The sequence below is a fragment of the Octopus sinensis genome, linkage group LG7 (assembly GCF_006345805.1).
Source record: "Octopus sinensis linkage group LG7, ASM634580v1, whole genome shotgun sequence".
Taxonomy (NCBI): Eukaryota; Metazoa; Mollusca; class Cephalopoda; order Octopoda; family Octopodidae; genus Octopus; species Octopus sinensis.
Genome location: NC_043003.1, coordinates 101829033 through 101848321, shown reverse-complemented (window position 1 = coordinate 101848321; position 19289 = coordinate 101829033). Strand labels below are relative to the sequence as shown.

The 19289-nt window shown below is 36.1% G+C and overlaps 1 protein-coding gene across 1 annotated transcript in view; it reads left to right on the top strand.

The window, feature by feature from the left end:
• LOC115213774 (N-acetylglucosamine-6-sulfatase) overlaps nt 1-19289 on the top strand; it is an 85591-nt gene that overhangs the window by 62627 nt on the left and 3675 nt on the right. Inside the window, exons 7-11 of the mRNA XM_029782603.2 lie at nt 73-155; nt 3070-3188; nt 4755-4858; nt 5912-6121; nt 13217-13327. Coding sequence (XP_029638463.1) covers nt 73-155; nt 3070-3188; nt 4755-4858; nt 5912-6121; nt 13217-13327 — 627 coding nt within the window. The remainder of the gene's footprint in view (nt 1-72; nt 156-3069; nt 3189-4754; nt 4859-5911; nt 6122-13216; nt 13328-19289) is intronic.

Here is a 19289-nt window from a genome sequence, read left to right as displayed (position 1 = left end):
TTTTTCAGTTACTGACCATCAATAGTAAATTCAGTGAATTTTTCCTTCTAGAAAGTTATGCATTCATTTCAGGACAAACACTGGTTAATCCGGCAAGCTATTTCTCCAATGTCAAACAGCACAATTGAATTGATTGATAACATATTCCGGAATCGGTAAGTACAATTCTTTACCAAGCCATTTTAAGATCTTTATATTTCCTTCACGCATACACAGTAAACTTGGAGCAAAGAATGAGAAACCTGGTTAGTTACTGTCGAGCTGGTTATCAAATAAAGCTCAATATCCTTCTAGCCATCGCTTATCATCTCTTTTTAACCAAATCCAGAGGCTAGCCTTCTCCACTGTACATTGGATATCAGTCATGGTGGTATTGACTTCACGATGAGTTAGGCCTAGCGATAACAACAGTCGTCTCAAACTGTGTCCAACGAACCCTCTACATCCGACTTCAATTGGAAAATGTTCCGCTTTCCAGCCTGCGTCTTCACATTCCTCGAGGAGGTTTACATAACGGTTAAATTTTCGAGCCCGAGCGGCGTCCATATTATCTTCATGAGGAACCGTTAACTCGACTATATTTACAACTTTCTTTCTTTCACACCACATCAAAATGTCTGGTTTTTCGTAATTGGGATGGGAAAGAAAACCTGGCACCCAGGTAAATCTGCAGTTACCTCCCAATAGCTGTTCCACTTTTCATCTCTCACAGGAAGTTTCTTGATCTTCTTCTTGAAACAGATCCGCTGACCTGGTTGCATGAAGGTAACGAAATCTCTAGATGGTACTTTTAACAGTTTTTTATCAGTGTTGTTGAGATGAATTTGGTTCTTTATAGCATTGAAGATAACCTTAAGGACCAAGTTGTGTCTCCATGTATACCTGTTCAATGCTAATGAACAGTTGGAAAGAATATGTTTCAGTGTACCGACCCTTCCACATTTGCAGATGTCATTCTCTGAGGCGTTCCATCTTACTAGATTCGTAGGTGATGGCAAAACATCATAAGATGAACAAATCAGGAAACTCAGCCAAGATGTCATCCACTTCCATACCTCATCCCAACTTATCTTCCTCTCAACAACATGTTCTTCCCATCTCGTCATTTGACCTTGATGAAAACATTGGATCAAATGAAGCTCTCTTCTCTCTGCTTCTCTTGTTTTGACGCTGTTGCTAACAACAGATCTGCGTTCACTCCACATCATGCTTGCAAATGGTCTGCGCCAAAACCAAGTCCTTTCCGATGATTCTGCGTTGCACCCACCATATCTCTGTGTATAAGAGAAGACAAGATGTCATCAGTTTCTGCTTCTGCTTTCAACTTCCTGGCTGTTTTCACCTCTGGTGGGTTACGCCTGATATCCATATCCTTCGATTCTCTCAGCATCATGACCATCCATATCTTCCCCAGTTTATATATTTCAACTATTGATGCTATTGGTAGCTGCAACGAACCTTTTTTATGATAAAGAGCTGAACTGTTCAACATACGAGGTAGGCCTAGCCACTTTCTAATGAACACATTACATTTTTGTTCAATGATTTCAACTCGTGACAATGCTACCTCATATATTAAAAGTGGCCACACAAGTTGCGGGTACAAGCCGAACTGCAAGCACCAAATTTTATAGTTACCTGGTAACTTCGAGTTATCAATTGCTGATAACCTAGCCTCGGCCTGTTTCATAATTATTAGAATTACCTTTCATACCCTAAAATTACAAATATTAGGTAACCAAAGAATTTAACTATGTCTAGCAAAGTGATTACCAAACTGTATTAGATTAATGGATTAATGTAGTAAATAATTTCTCTTTCTTCATTTTCCTCAACCAGTTAATGACTTTATTATAGTGATAATACTTATAATTAAGTTATAAGTGACAGGTTTATCACCATAGATTCCTACTCAAGAAATAAAATATATTTATTATCTATTCCAAGTCAAAACCATATAAATAAGATAATCTCAGCCCGTTATAAACAAGATAAAACCACCACTTTACATCATAGTATAAAGAATTAGAAATTGTTACAATTAGTAAAAATTAATAGTAGTTGTATAATACCATTCTGAAATTAAATTTTTATGTTTATATATAAAATTTCGACTTAATTATAAAGTCATAAATTAAGTTTTGCATGAAATATTATAGTTCTGTTAGAACAACAAAGTTCCTTAATAGTAGTGGTGAGTATGGCAGGGCTCTATGACATTATCTAGTAGTTTTTGTTGTTAATTTGGACATTGAATTATTTCTCAAGAGGATGTTTTTTAAAATTAATTAACTTCGTCTTCATTCAGAAAATTATGAGTCAATTCTTTAAGCTTTATTTCACCTGGAGATATCAGGCCTCATGGCAGATCACAAAGTGAAACCCTATTTACTGTTCCATAGCTTTTTATAACATAGGTAAACCTGCCATTACTGTTTGACTCAACACTTTTTGAAATTTTAAGATTAAGTAAAAATTTGAAAATTTACTATATTTTTAACTTTGAATCTGTTGTTATTCACTTACCCAAAATGAAGTCAAACTGAACCCCAAACCATGTGGTTGGAAAGCAGACTCCTTGACCACATATCTGCACTTAATGCAACAATCTTCTTGCCCCAGATGACACAAAATTTGTCTTGATTACATTGAAAAAATTTTCTCATCTGGTTAGTAAAAGAAGCACATTCAATATAAGACATTTGCAAATATATGACATTAGCAAATTCTCTTTTTCACATCTGAAGAAAATGTCAAAACTAGATGAAAATAAAAAGGCAACAAGATGGCCTCCTTGTAATAATGTTGCAGCTAGAGCAGTATCAACATTAAATGGAATGGAGTTGTCAATAAGCATGAAGACAAACATTTTCTGTGTGGATTTTTAATTGTTATGAAAATGATAACAGCTGCTTAGGGAATGAAATGAGTACCTTTTGGGAGATATTCAAAATATAAATCAGGTCATGTTACCAACAATTCTTCAACAATTTTATTTGTGATTTATTTATTCTTTCTTTTAATGAAGAACCAGATTTTTTTTTTTTTTTTTTTTTTTGCCTTTCTCAGATGGAGAACACTTCTGTCTGTTGATGATCTTGTAGAGAATATTGTCAAGCAACTGACTGCAACTGGACTCCTCAACAATACTTACATATTCTTTACTTCAGATAATGGCTATCACTTAGGTAAGTGTTGTTGTAATGTGTTGTCACCTGCTAATGGTATTAATCAGTGTGATGTGATATAGGACTGGCACAGTCTAATTTATTGTTTGTACTTACTTTTACTTTCTTTTCTTTGTAGTCTGTGTGTATTGTGAAAGTTATTAAGTGTTGTATGAAGTGTGACTGTTGTTCTGTGTGCATCTGAATATAGTATATTTGTCTTTTGGAATTTTGACCAGTTCAAGTATCAGTGTTCATGGGATGGGCATATTGTGCACAGTAGAAGAACATGCTGTATCTTTATCTTTTACTTGTTTCAGTCATTAGACAGCGGCCATGCTGAGGCACCACCTTGAAGAATTTAGTTGAATGAATTAACCCCAGTATTTATCTTTTTTTAAGCCTGGTACTTATTTTGTCATTCTCTTTTGCCGAACTGCTAAGTTATAGGTCCGTTAACACACCAACACTGGTTGTCAAGCAGTAGTGGGTGACAAACACTCACACACATATACAATGGCCTTCTTTCAGTCTTTCCATCTACTAAATACACTCACAAGACACTTGCCCAACATGCCACACAGTGGAACTGAACCCAGAGCCATGTGGATGGGAGGCTAGCTTCTTACCACACAATCACACCTGTGCCTATCCACACAGCCATACCTGCACCTATGTATGTTATTACATGTCCAGTGTGTCACACAATAGAAGGATAAGCAGTCATCAGGTGATCCATGGGTACAGAAACAATCATACATGAATAAAGGTGGTGCTTGTTAATTTGTTTCAGGTAAATACTGATCAAAGATGTTCCAGCCATGACAATCCCATCCTTTTTGTTTCCTGGCAGTGTATCTATGATTTCCTTATCCAATGTGTCATTCATATCTTAAGACTGCAGGATATTGAGGGAGATTTGGTTACTATATCTAATTAGTCAAACAATTATGTAAAGGCTTCCTTGAGGGTTTGCATTTTAGCCATAATCATTGTGTGTGAAATGTTGTCCTAAGACTTTGTACTTCAAGATTATTATTATTAATAGATATCTACTAACCACCACTCAGTCAAAGAGAATGTTTTTTGTCTTGCAAATCACTTGGTGACATTACTTGTGCTGGTGTCACAAAAAAAGAAAAGCAGCCAGTACATGCTGCAAAGCGGTTGGCATTAGGTTGGCATCCAGCCATAGGAACCATGCCAAAGGAAACATACTGGTGTTTGATGCATTACTTTGATTTGTTAGATCCTGTCTAACCAGCCAGTCTATACCAACTTAGAAGACAGTCATTAAAAGATGATGATGATGATTTCTCAGTTTTTGATGTGATATTTAATCTTGTTAAGGTCACATTTAGTTGGTGTGGTTAATGTCATGCAAAAAAGTAAGGCAACAAGCTGGCAGAATCATTAGATGTCTATCTTTCATCCTATCAAGATCAATAATATAAAGAACCAGTGAAGTACTGAGATTGATGACTAAACACCCCTCTTATATTGCTGGCTTTGAGCCAAAATTTGAAGTACTTATCTATTGAAATCTTCATTTGTTACATTCACATAACTTTTTCGCTTTTATTTCAGGTCAGTTCTCTCTTCCCTATGACAAGAGGCAGTTGTATGATTTTGACAACAGAGTCCCGTTTTTGGTCAGAGGCCCTGGCATAAAGGCAAATCAAACTCGCAATGTAAGTACAATTTAGACACAACGTTCATTCACCATTCTGATAGTTTCTTTGTGAGTTCTTGCATTTAAAAGTGTGAGGTCAGCACTGGATATTTGATATTGTAAATTTGCTGACAGAAACACTTCAAGGATATTAAACAATACCAACTCACCCAAGACTGCCCTTAGTTTTATAACACAAATGTCATGTTTTAAAGTGATCAAAATTAAAATCTTCCATAAAAATTTCCTGTTGATTCTTGTTCCTAATACCAGTTTAATGACAAAGCTTTTTAACTAATTTCTTTGTTAATACAGTTGAATATGTATCACCTGCCTTATACTATTTTGTTGTTGTGTGCCAGAGCAGCCAACTGGCTTCCGTGCCAGTGGCACGTAAAAGGGCACCATTTGAGCGTGATCATTACCAATGTCACCTTACTGGCACCTGTGCTGATGGCATGTGTAAAAAGATTCGAGCGAGGTCGTTGCCAGTACCGCCTGACTGGCCCCCGTGCCAGTGGCATGTAAAAAGCACCCACTACACTCTTGGAGTGGTTGGCGTTAGGAAGGGCATCCAGCTGTAGAAACTCTGCCAAATCAAGATTGGAGCCTGGTGCAGCCATCTGGTTCGCCAGCCCTCAGTCAAAATCGTCCAACCCATGCTAGCATGGAAAGCGGACGTTAAACGATGATGATGATGATGATGTTGTTATGCTGCCAAAACTTTTATGACTAATTTAGAGATCCTTTTCTGGCTTGACTGTAAGTTTTGATGTCCATAACTTGACATCACTTCTTAAACAAAACCTATTTACATTGTTATTATCCTAAGGAAATTCATGAATATCACAAAACATAGTGACTAAGAGATTGGTTCAGTTACTAACACTAAACTTTCACAAAAATTCCTTGAATCTTGTATGGTAGGCAAACCAGTACAAGATGTATTTGTCTCTCCTACCAAAATTATAAAATTATAAATGACCAGTTGCTTTTGTTTCTCAAGTATTTTGACATGTAATGTCAATTAACTATTTATTTCTATTTTGTTTTTGTACTTTCTTTAAACCAGGAACTTGTATTGAATATTGATTTTGCTCCAACATTCCTTTCATTGGCGGGGATCAAAGAACCTGGAAAGTTTGATGGGAAATCTTTGCAGCCATTGTTAACAGCCAATAAAACTGACCCCAAATTTCGGAACAATTTCTTAATTGAGCACAGTGGCGAATTCCATGAAGAGGTGAAAAACTGTCCTCAGTACAAGAACCAAGGGATGTCGGTAAGTAGCACAAATTATCTTCCTTTTGGTAGTCTCTCTTGAGTTAACAATGACATTGGTTTTATCTATACAGAATGAATTTTATATGTTTAGCTGTTGTATTATAGCCACCTCTTGCAACCAGTAATCAGAACTAAGGCCTAGATTACCGCCTTGTCAAAGGCAAGACATTAACAAGATGATTGGAAAATTTGTCAGTTTCAGCATTGGAGCATTTTCCCCATAACACTACAAGCTAATTAGACTTTTGCTAATTACACACTACTCCTGCTGTTTATTACAATAGTGAACTATTCTTAACCATGCAACCTATTTGCAATCATGCAGAGAGGAGCATTTAAGAGCTAAATGTCTTAACCATAGCTAATCTGCAGCTCTAGTGACAGGATGTAAACCATTTACTTAATAGCTGATGATCCAACACACTATCAACTCTATCACCTACAATCTCTCACACATTATATAAATTGTGTATATACCATCTTAAGGTAGAGGAAAAGATAATCTAAGTTCTCCAACGTAAAAGTTTGACTGATTTTTGCTCATTTTGCTCAAGTGTTTCAGTTCCACATTCTGTTTAGAAATTGTTTTAAACCAACCAATTATTTACCATATTTGATGCCACTCTTGAGATTGAACTCTCAAACCTTTATTTCCCATGCATTGTATGGAGATTGAACTGTTTGAAACGTGTTTTACAAGAAAGAGAAAAGAAAACTGAAATTAAATTTGAAAAATGTTTCAATCAGATTTTAGGATCAATAATATCATTTCCTCTAATTTTCCAGGGTCGGTTCACTGTGTCCACCTCTGTCCCCATCTCTAACTGTCTGTCACTCTCCTTTCACACTCTCACAAACATACCTAACCCTACCCCTTCCTAATCCTTTATCTCTATTTCTCTCTTATAGTCATCTCTCTCTCTAGGTGAGGAAGCCATGTATCTCCTCTTTACTTGTCCTTGTACTTTCATCACACTTTTAACATTACAAAACCTACCATAAAACCACCTCCTTCAACACACTTGGTGACCTCACTAGTGCTAGTACCATGAAAAAAGAGGACCCAGTACAATCTGTAAACTAGTTTTGAAGGGCATTTGACCACTGAAACCATGCCAAAGCAGATATTAAGGTTGATGCAGTCCTTTGGCTTGCTGGTTCCTGTCAAAGTGTCCAACCATGCCAGCATGAAAAACAGATGTTAAACAATGATGATGATGATACTGATGTCACCACTGATAAGGATCGGGAGCTCAGTCTCGAATTTCTCTCCTTTACTAATTTCATTTTGTTGTAATGATACTCTAAACCAGGGGTCTCCAAAGTACGGCCCGCGGGCCGGATTCGGCCCGCCAAGGTTTTTAATCCGGCCCGCCGAGCTGTCCTCCAAAATTATAAAACAAATGTCGAAAAACAAGCCTTGCCGAAATCATACAAAAACAAATATACTTTACACCCCTTTTAATACGTTTGACAAATATAGTACAGCAAATAGACGCAAGACGACGCTAATTGATTTGCCATCAATTAATGTCTTTAAATTGCGCCGGCGAATTAAAAATTTATACACTAAACTTTAGTGTAAATATAGGTTCTTTTCCACTCCCCCCGTTTTAACTGACCCATCAGAACCACCATAAAATGAATTAACTTCGCTATGGAGCTACCTATCATTCATCTTAGATAATAGGCGATTGTCAGTGAGATGGATGGTGCTGCTTACAATGAAGCAGAGATTCAATTTCTAGCTTTATTGATGTCGCAGAAAAGTCAACCTATTCCGTCAACTGTCGAGAGAGCAGATACGACAAGTATGATGTTAATAAAAGTCCCGTGCCTAGTATAATAAAAGAAGACAAATATCGATTTATCGATGTTACCTACATCTCACGAGCGATGAATAGAGAGGGTTGAGCCTGACGTTGTGTGGTGGTTTCTAATCCTGGTGCAGTCGCCAATCAGCGTGGAGTAAAGTTCGATGCGCATTCCGTCAGTCAGCACAGACTTGGCGTTTTCGTTGTGCACAAGTGTGAGTCATTTGTCGTCGTCGCTGCCGAAGTGAATGCACGTATCGAGTGACCTGTGAATATTGTTTTTACTTGTTTCGTCCTTTTACATATATCGTCGAGCAAAATCTGTCGACCCATGGTAAAAATGTTAGCTCAAGGAAGAAAACGAAAAATCGACTCTGAGTGTAGAGTTTTTAAGGAACAATGGAACATAGACTATTTTGTCATAGAGTCAAACAACAAGGCACTATGCGTTATATGCACCGACACAATTGCAGTACTTAAAGAGTACAACATTCGGAGACATTATGAAAAAAAGCATTCATCACAGTACTACCAATTCATTGGACAGCTACGTAAAGAGAAATTTGACAAATTAAAGAAGAATTTATCATCAATGCAGTTTGTTTTCAAGAAGAAGGCTGTAGAAAAAGAGAGAGCAACAAGAGCAAGCTTCCATGTTGCTAACCTTTTGGCGAAGAAAGGTAAGCCATTTACAGATGGTGAACTTATTAAAAAGTGCTTGAATGAGGTAGCTAAGGAAATGTGTCCAGAAAACGTAGATTTATTTTCCGCAATTAGTCTTTCTGCGAACACTGTTGCTCGTAGGGTTGAACATATTGAAAGAAATATTAAATCACAGCTAAAAGACAAAGCCAGCAAGTTTGTATGCTTTTCTGTTGCACTTGATGAGTCAATTGATGTATCAGACACATCCCAATTGTTATTGTTCATCAGAGGAATAAATGCCAATTTTGAGATTACTGAGGAACTTGTATCTGTGCACAGCATGCATGGAACAACAACAGGCATAGATATTTTTAGAGAAGTGGAAAAGTCAGTGGCTGAGTATAATTTGGAATGGAAAAAACTAAAATGCATAACAACAGATGGTGGCAGAAATATGTGTGGAACCAAAAAGGGCTTAGTTGGGCAAATTAACAAAGTAATTGAGAATTCCGGTGGATTGAAACCTTTGGTATTGCATTGTATTCTTCATCAGCAAGCACTGTGTGGAAAGCATCTTGATTTATCATCTGTATTAGATCCTGTGACTTCCACTGTTAACTACATAAGATCTCATGGACTCAAACATCGCCAATTTCGTGATTTCTTGGAGGAAATGAATGCTGAGTTTCCAGACCTACCTTACTATACTTCAGTAAGATGGCTTAGCTATGGAAAAATTCTGGCTAGATTTTTTGAGCTTCGAACTGAAATTGAAATATTTTTAAATGAGAAAAACCATTCACAGGTGTTGCTCAAAGACAGTGAATGGCTCTGGAAATTAGCATTTTCAGCCGATTTAACTATGCATCTCAATGATTTCAACCTACGGATACAAGGTGAAACTTCACTCATCTGTGATTTGTACTCAAAGGTGAAAGCTTTTCGTAAGAAATTAATACTATTTGAAAGTCAGTTAACAAGAAGCTGCTTTACTCATTTTTCACGATGTGACAAATATAGACAGGAAGCTGCCACTCCATTTCAAAACTTGTTTGCTCAAGATGTCATTTTAGCTTTGAAACAACAGTTTGAAGAACGTTTTTCTGATCTTGATGCATGTTCTTCAAAACTAAGAATTTTTGAAAATCCATTTAACTCTGTTATTGGAGACTTACCTTCTGAGTTACAAATGGAAGTTATTGATTTGCAATCCAATGACATCCTGAAGGACAAATATAAAGAGGGAAATTTGATTGAATTCTACAAATGCCTTCCATCCGACCAATTTCTTCATTTAAGGAGGTTTGCCTGTGAATTCATTTCAGTTTTTGGCACCACATATTTGTGTGAGAAAACTTTTTCAAAGATGAAATACACAAAATCCTGCTACAGATCACAATTGTCTGATGAACATTTAAATGCATTGCTTGTTATTGGAACCACTCATTTTGAACCTCAGTTGGACAAAATTTTGTCAGAAATGAAACAATTTCATGTTTCCCCTATTGATCAAAGTTAAAAAAAACATGTTAATTGTTACTGATATTATATACATTGTGATTATGTACTGAATAAATAACCTTTTTTAATTATTAATTCACTATTTATTTATATTATTTTGGTAAAATAAATAATTTAGAACCTTGGCCCCTGTAGCTTTAAAAATTCAGCAATGTGGCCCTCCGCTGGAAAATTTTAGAGACCCCTGCTCTAAACTATTAAGGTAACCTGTATGTGGCTGCTTGACCTGCTAGAAATAACAACCAAATCTCCCTCAAACCATACCTTATCATCCAAATTATCCCTGAATTATTTTTAAGATGTAATGTCTGATTAGTTAATGCTACCCTACATAACTCTATTTTTGTTGTAGTTAGTCCAACAGACATTCAAGGTTGCAGTTTCAGCTGAAGTAACTGAATGGCTGCAACTTAAACGGACTTTAAACTTTAAACTTGGTCCTGAAGACAATGTCACATGCAAATTTGGTTAAGCAATTTGCTTTCTATTTGGAATACAGTCTATTAACTTAACCAGTTGTGATTGATGTACATTATCATCATCATCGTTTGAGAGAGTATTCTCTACCTCACCAAATCGCAGCCCATCAGCAAATACACAAAGCATGTACATTAAGTATATGTGGTCAGTGATATATATAATATAAAAAATTAAAGTATTATTACCATTATTAATAATAATAATAATAATAAAGTGGCCAGCAAGCTTAACTTATATAGGTGAAATATACAAATAAATAAAGTAGGGTATCTGAGTACCACTTGCCAGAAAGAGGAGCTAACACTCCAAAACCACAAATTTCTCACTATTAATAAATACACACGGTGAATGCAATGAATATAATAAACTACAAAAGCAAGAAACTGACATCCTGGTATCAATTGATTTCACCTTTTGTACCTTTTTACTCAAGGATCGTCAGCCAGACTCACTGTATTCATCTGTTTTTGAAAATATTCATCACATTACACCGTACATGTTTGTTCATCTGAGTGCTCCCATGACATTCAAAGGTGAGCATAAAGTGAGTCACTACAATATGAAATTAAATAAAGTATTATATATATACTCACAAAGCAGATTAAATAAAGTATTTTACATATACTCATTACATTTTGTTCAATACATTACCAAAATGCAGACATCTGAGTCTGTCAAGAGTCGACCAACACATTGGAATATAACTCCTTTCTGGAAATTCTCCCCTGATGAAATACCCAATTAACCAGTTTCAATATGAAAATTATAAATTAATTTAATTTAATGTCTCTAATTAAATTAAATGGATATGGAAACAGCTGTAGGGATAATAATTTTATATTGAATTGTTTTGAATATCTTTTAATAAACTGATGTTTATAAGTCAATTTCTCCATTTTCTTCTTTTTCTCATTCATAAATATTTTAAATACCTATGTACATCAATGCAAAATTAACGTACTTATTTTTTTACTGAACGCTGGTATAGACCAGAGAACTAGGATGCAAGCATCCCTTAAGGATTATAGGTCATTGGCATGATTAAATTATATATATATATACACTCTCTCTCACTCTCCCCCCCTCTCTCATACATACACACATGCTTCTTTCAGTTTCCATTTACCAAATCCACTGAAATAGTTTTGCTTCACCTGGGACTATAGCAGAAAACACTTGCTCAAGAAGCTACACAATTGGTCTAAACCTGAAACCATGATTAGGAAGCAAGTTTCTTAACCTCCCAACCACACCTATCTTTACTAAAATATCTTTGGTCTTATCTATCCTGACCATAAAGCTTATATAGATTCCACAATAGGAACCAAGTTATCTGTATAGAAAATATCCTTATAGAAGACCCAGGCCTGAATCCTTTTATAGGGATTTCTTTGACTGAAACAATAATGGAACTGAATATAAAACCTGAGTTGATATTTTAATTGTCCTCTTACATTACAGTTTGTATTGGAAAGGTTTTCCAAATTTAGACGTTTACATATCACTAGAACAAGAATGGTTTCATAATTGGATTCTCCTTCCTGCAGTTGACCATTTGATTGTTAAGAGATCATGGCACCCAAAATTGTTAGTCAGTCAGACTGAGGCAGCAAATAGTGATTGTTTTATATAATAATAATAATAATAATAACAGTTTCAAATTTTGGCATAAAGCTAACAGCTTTAGGGGAGAGAGTAAAATGATTACATTGGACCCAGTGCTCAACTGGTACTTATTTTATTGACCCTGAAAGGATGAAAGGCAAAGTCAACCTTGGCAGAACTTGAACTCAGTAAGAGAAGATGGACAAAATGCTGCTGGGCATTTCACTCAGCATGCTACTGATTCTGCCAGCTCGCTGCCTTAATAATAATAATAAGCCTTTCTTCTATAGACACAAGGGCTGAAATCTGGGGATAGGTCAAGTCAATTACACCAACCTCAGTGTTCAGCAGGTACTTATTTCATCAACTTCAAAAGGATGCAAGTCAAAGTTGACCTCAGTGGTATTTGAACTCAAAATGTAAATTGGATGAAATGATGCTTAGCATGTTGTCTGGTATGCTAACTATTCTGCAGTTTTCCTACCTTAATGATGATGGTGATAATAATAATGATGTTGATGATGTTAATAAAGTGTATATTGTATAGTTCTAAGAAGCACTATAACTCATTGGAAATGATTTGGGGACAGAAAGCAACCCTAAGTCAAATCAAGAAAGACAGCAAGGAGGGCAAGAATTATATACACAATGCACAGAATAAAAAACAAAAAGATAAAAACATGAACAGTAAAAGAGTCATAAAGAGGAAACAGTGCATAGTCATGTCAGGAGTATTGATGGCTTTATTTCAGGTAGCATAGTTTATTCCTTGCTTCAACAATTCTAAGCTTGAAAGAATGTTTTTAATAGTCATGGGTGTTGTTCTGTTTTTTTTATTTTTTATATCTACCAACTGTAAACCTGCTTATGTTATAAGCATGTTTACAGTTGGTAGAGATATTGGTTTCAAAAAGGTAGCAAAAGTTGTCTTTATTGGCATAGTCTGTTTAGTAGTTTTCTGTAAGCATCTAAATCCACAACTATATTTTCCTTTTTAACTATATTGGATTTTCTGGTCTATTTTTCAGTCCTGTGATATCAACTGTGTTTGTGAAGACTCCTGGAATAACACATATGGCTGTATCAGGAATATTGATTCAAAGAATAATTTCAAGTATTGTGAATTTAATGATAAAGAGGTAATGGCTAACTTTCTATGGAAGTCTCTGGTTGATTGACCCCCTACCACTTGTAGTGTATATTGACATTTAAAAAAAAAGTAACTAGAATCATATGGTTCAGGTTTTTCTTTTTTTCTTTTTTTCTTTTTTTTATATTTAATTACATTTTGCTCATGTTCCAAATTCAAATCCTATTTAGGTTAGCTTTGATTTTAAATTCTTCAGTTTTAGTAAAATATATACCACATATGTGCCATGGGGCTTATTCCAATAGAATGCACTTTCTTCTAAATTTGTGGATTGGTGCCAAGATAAAAACATTTCATTATTAATATTATTGGTAAAAAAAAAATTGATCTTCATCATTATTATTAGTAGTAGTATTGTTGCAAGGTGGCGAGCTGGCAGAATCATTAGCATGCCAGGCAAAATGCTTCGTATTTCATTTGTCCTTATGTTCTAAGTTCAAATTCTGCCACGGTTAACTTTGCCTTTCATCCTTTCAGGGTTGATAAATTAAGTACCAGAGAAAACACTGGGGTTGAGATAATCAACTAGTCTCCTACCACAAAATCTCAGGCTTTGTGCCTTCTGTTGAAACGATTGTTGTTATTATCATTCAGTAGTCTTATTTTTATCATGTGCTTTCACTATGCTACTGAGCGCAGCTCTGTGTGCCTTGGGTATGTGCTGTAGTTTGTTGTGATGCTCTTATAGTTACTGTATTGAAAGTGTTTTACATAGGATGTGTGCAGTGCCTAGTAGTGCTATTTTCTGTATGTTACATATATTTGTTAGTCATGGTGTTTTTGCTATATATTTGTCTGAATATATTTTTATCATACCTAATGTGCCTATTATGATAGGAATTGTTTGTTTTTAGACTCCACATTTGAGTTACCTCTATTTCCAGGTCTTTGTATTTTGAAAGTTTCTCCATTTCTTTTAGAGAAACTTCATCTGTTGGTATTGATACATCAATTAGAAAGCACTTTTTCTTGATGTTCTCTGACAACTATATCTGGCCTATTGACCTTAATTTCTCATAGTATGTTGCTTTCTCATTGTCTGTGACCTTTTCTGGCATGCGTCTATACCATCTTTTTTTTCTGTTGTTATTCCACAATGTTGGCATAGCTTCCAGTGTATATAGGTCCTAACTCTGTCGTGTCTGTGAATATATTCCTTCTTAGCCAGGACTGGGCAGCCAGAGATAATATGATTTATTGTTTCTTGTCCATCTCCACATATTCTCCAGTTACTTGTTTCTTTTCATTATATGTTTTTGATAATTTCGCAGGTGGGGGGCTTTGATCTTGTGCTGCAATTAAAATTCCTTCAGTCTCTGCTTTGAGTCCTGAGCTTCTCAACCATTGTTGGGATTTTGCATTGTCTATTTCTTTTGCATTTAGTTTAACCTAATATTTTCCATGTAGGGGCTTTTCTTGCCATCGTTTTATCATGATCTGTTGCTGTTCCAGTTTTAGTTTGGATTTCAGTTGTTTTTGTTGTTTCTTCTTTTTTTTTTTCATAGTTGTTAGATACTTTGACTTCTTTTTTTGTATTTGTCAGCTTCTTTAAAGACTGAAAACAGTTTTTGTTTTGTTCGTGCTTTGTGGCTGTTTGTATTAGTTTTCCTTGCTTCTGAAGTAAATATTTTTGTAGTCCTATGGTGGTTATTTTATAATAGTTTTCTAACTGTATAAGGCCTCTACCACCTTCGATACGTTGTATATATATAACCTTTCTGTGTCAGATTTTGGGCGGTGCATTCAAAATCCCATCATTATTTTTCTTGCTTCCCTGTCTATTTTGATTAGTTCATTTAGTGTCCAGTTAAGGATATTGTAGCTGTAACTTATAACTGGAATGGCTAGAGTGTTGATACCTATTATCTTGTTTTTCCCATTGAGCTCTGTCTGCAGTATTAATCTAATTCATCTACAGTATTTTTTTTTATTTTCTCCTTCATTTGTGTATGTTGTATCATATCTAGTTTATTGATTCCTAAATATTTGTATGTCTGGCTTTGGTCTAATTCTCTTATTTCATTTGCTTTATCTAGTGTGATGTTGCTACTCTTAACTAGTTCTCATCTTTTCAAGGTTGCTTTGGCACATTTTTCTAAGCCAAATTTCATATTTCTTTCTTTGGTAAATCCATGTACTGTCAGTAGTAGTGTTTCCAGCTGTTTACCATTTGTAGCGTACAGTTTTAGGTCATCCATATGTAAGAGGTGACTGATTGTTTTGCTGTAACATTTATGTCCGCATCCAGTTCTGTTTAGCATGTCAGTTAAAGGCGTCAGTGCCAAGCAGAAAAGGAGTGGAGAGAGCATGTCTCCCTGGAATATTCCTCTTTTAATGGGGATGGCTTTGGTTTTTATGAGTCCCTCTTTTGTCTGGAGCTGTAGCACTCTTGGCCATTTATTCATGGAATGTGTTATATATTTTATGATTATTGGTGCTACCTTGTTTATGGCTAGTGTTTCTAGGATCCATCTGTGGAGAATACTATTTAAAGACTTTTGATAATCAATTCAGGCCATACTTAGACCTTCTTTCTGCAGTTGTCTTCAGTTATGGCTTTATTGATCATTAGTTGATCTTTACAGCCATATGAGCCCTTGCAGCATCCCTTCTGCTCTTCTGGAAACAAGTTGTTTTCTTCCAAATGCTTGCTCATTCTCTGCGGTATTATTGCAGTAAAGGCTTTGTAAATTGTAGGGAGACATATGGTATAGTAGTTAAGAGCGCAGGCCAATAACCCCAAGTTTACGAGTTCGATTCCAGGTAGTGACCTGAATAATAATCATAATAAAAGTTATTGGTCTGTAATTTTGTGGGTTTGCTGTTTCAGTGGACTTGGGAATTAGGATGGTTTTCCCTTCCATGAGCCATTCAGGCATTGTCTCTGGCTCTGTTAGTATTTCATTAAATTTCTCAGCCAGTTTTTTATGTGTTCCTGTCAGATATTTTAACCAGAAGCAGGGGATCTTATCGTACCTGGGTGTCTTCCAGTTGGTTAGTTTTTGCAGTACTTGGGTGACCCCTTCAGTTGTTACAGGGGTCCAGAGTTGTTCAGGTGCTGAGTTCATTGTTTTAACTGAAGACATAAGGCCTGAGATTTTGCAGGAAGGGACTAGTCAATCATGTCAACCCTGGTATTTTCACTGGTATCAACCCTGAAAGGATGAAAGACAAAAACAACCTCGGTGGAATTTGAACTCAGAACACATGGACAGATGAAATGCTGCTAAGCATTTTGCCTGGCATGCTAATGATGCTGCCAGCTCACCACCTTGCTATTGTTATTATTATTATCATCATCATTGTTACCTCTAACAGATTCAGTTTGTTGTTGGAGATATCATTAATGTTGTACTGTTTGCATCCTGTAAACTAAGTTGGTACATTCTTTTCAATATCACAAGAACTTTGTAGAGACTCCTTACACTGCCAAGTAATAATATTTTCTGGGCAGATGTTCTCCATTTTCAGTTATTCCTATCATTTTCAACATTTTTTTTTTTGGCTCAGTATCTTGAACACCAACAGTTATCAGTACAATATGCACCTTTTTCATTGACAATAGCATTTTGATTTGTCTCTTCAGGACTTCTTGTCAGTTTTTACTTTCTTTTATGACAATTCTGTTATCCCCAGAGCAACTGATGTCTATGATCAAGCTCATTTTTTCTCCTTTCTCTACCAGTACAATATGAGGTTGCTTATGTTGTCTTTTATGATCACACTGGCTCATGAAGTCCCAAAGTATCTTTACTCTGTCATTTTCTACCACACCCTTTGGTTCATGTTCATACCATTTTCTCACCTTTTTCAACCCAGACTTGTTACATAATTCTCAGCAAACCATTCTGGCAACATTGTCATGTCTTCTCTTGTTTTCTCTCTGAGCCAATTTGTTGCATTAACTTAAAATAGGCCACATTTTCTCTCCAGTTTCACCACACATTCTGCATTTGTCAGATCCTGTGAGGTGGTCAATTCTGTGCTTGCTGTTGTTTGTTCTCAACAGTTGTTCCTGCACTAAACATATCAAGGCCTCTGTTTCAGCTACACTTTTTAGTAATGACATCTATCTTTTATCTAGATCTGTATCTCTGTGTCTCTTTATTCTGTACTTCATCTTGTCCTGGATGAAATATTGGGTCATCTTATAAATAATGCAGATTTTTTATACTTCTTTTATTTTTCAAAATTATGTTAAAGTTCTCTTTTAATCTAAAATATACTCTCCTTCATTTTCTACAATGCTCTTCCATCTATCTGGTAGACTTGCAAGGCCCCTCTTCCAAAATTCACTTGTCCATGACAAAAAATATTCCTCCAGTACTTCTCTGACCTCATCTACAGAATTCATGGCGAGACACACTCGCCCCATTTCTTTTCATCATTGTTGTTGATTATGTGCTACGTATGTCAGTTGATACCATCTCTGGCAAGGGCTTTGAAATAAAACCAAGAAGAAGTTCCAGACACCCAGCTGAGTACTTGACAGACACTGACTTTGCTGACGACATCGCTCTTAGTGATTCTCTCTCCAATGCCCAGTCTCTTTTACAATCTCTTGAACAAGCCTCAAATTGTGTAGGTTTTTACCTCAATGAGGCCAAAACTGAATACATAAACAAGTGCCTGTCCAACAGTGATTGCATCATCCACACTCTCAACAGTGCGCCTTTAAATATGGTTTCTGATTATAAATATCTTGGGTCATACATATCATCATCTGGAAAAGACTTTCTAACTAGAAAGGGTATGGCCTGGTCAGCCTGTAATGACATGCATAAGATCTGGTCATCAAATCTAAGTAGAGACTTCAAACTTGAAATATTCAAAGCCACAGTCGAACCAATTCTACTATATGGCTCAGAAACCTGGACGTTATCAAAGAAGCTTGAGAGGCAGTTGGATGGAACCTACACTCGCCTCCTTATGAGAGCTCAAAATCTCTCGTGGAAGTGCCATCCAACCAAAATGCAAATATATGGGAAATTACCACCTGTGTCATCTCTTGTGAAAGGTAGGAGAGTCCAGTTTGCTGGACATTGTTGTAGAGCTGAAAACAAGGTAATTTCTACTCTTCTCCTCTGGAAGCCATCTACTCGCAATACCAGAGGGCGCACACTCTCCTACCCTGATGTAATCTCCAGGGATACAGGCATCCAGCAACAGGACCTCCGTAATGCTATGATGAACCGTGAAGTCTGGCGTAACATAGTAAATTCCATTGTCTCGACCACGGTCGAACAATGATGATGATGACAGAATTCATATTCTTTCCATCCAAATGATTTTGAAGACTGCGGAATAAATGATAATCAGATGGAGGCAATGTCCAGCAAATATGGTGAGTGGGGCATCATTTCCCATTCAAACTGTTCCAGCCTTTGGAATGTTATCCTCACTATGTGGCTGAGCATTATCCTGATGGAAGAACACCTTTCATCTTGAAACAAAAGATGGTGATTTTTCTTCTAGCACTGGCTTGAATGACCAAATACAAGCTTCTCTGCTAGTTCCTCAACAGTTACGATGGGATTTTGTTCCACCAGGGTTTGCAGGACATCCTCGTTGCGCTCTACAGATCTTCCAGATCAAGGCTCATGCTTATTGTCTGATCTCCATATACTGCATTAATATTCCTCACACTTTCTGTTGCGTTGTTGCTTTTATTGAACTCATAAAGCAAAATGTGCCAAATATATTCCTTTGTCACTTCCATTATAGCTTTGAAAAGATAACTGTTAAAATCGAACTACACTCTTCAAAACTTGCACTAAGAATAAGTCAAGGAAAATTACTATCTGTTCTTATAGCAAGTTGATGCAGGTAGGTTATCCTGTCCCCTCTGACTTTTAAATCATGCAATTGAAAATACTGCATTATTTACGGGATGACCCAATATATTGTGGTATTAGTTAAGTCCCTTTACATTTCGAATTTGAATCCTGTTG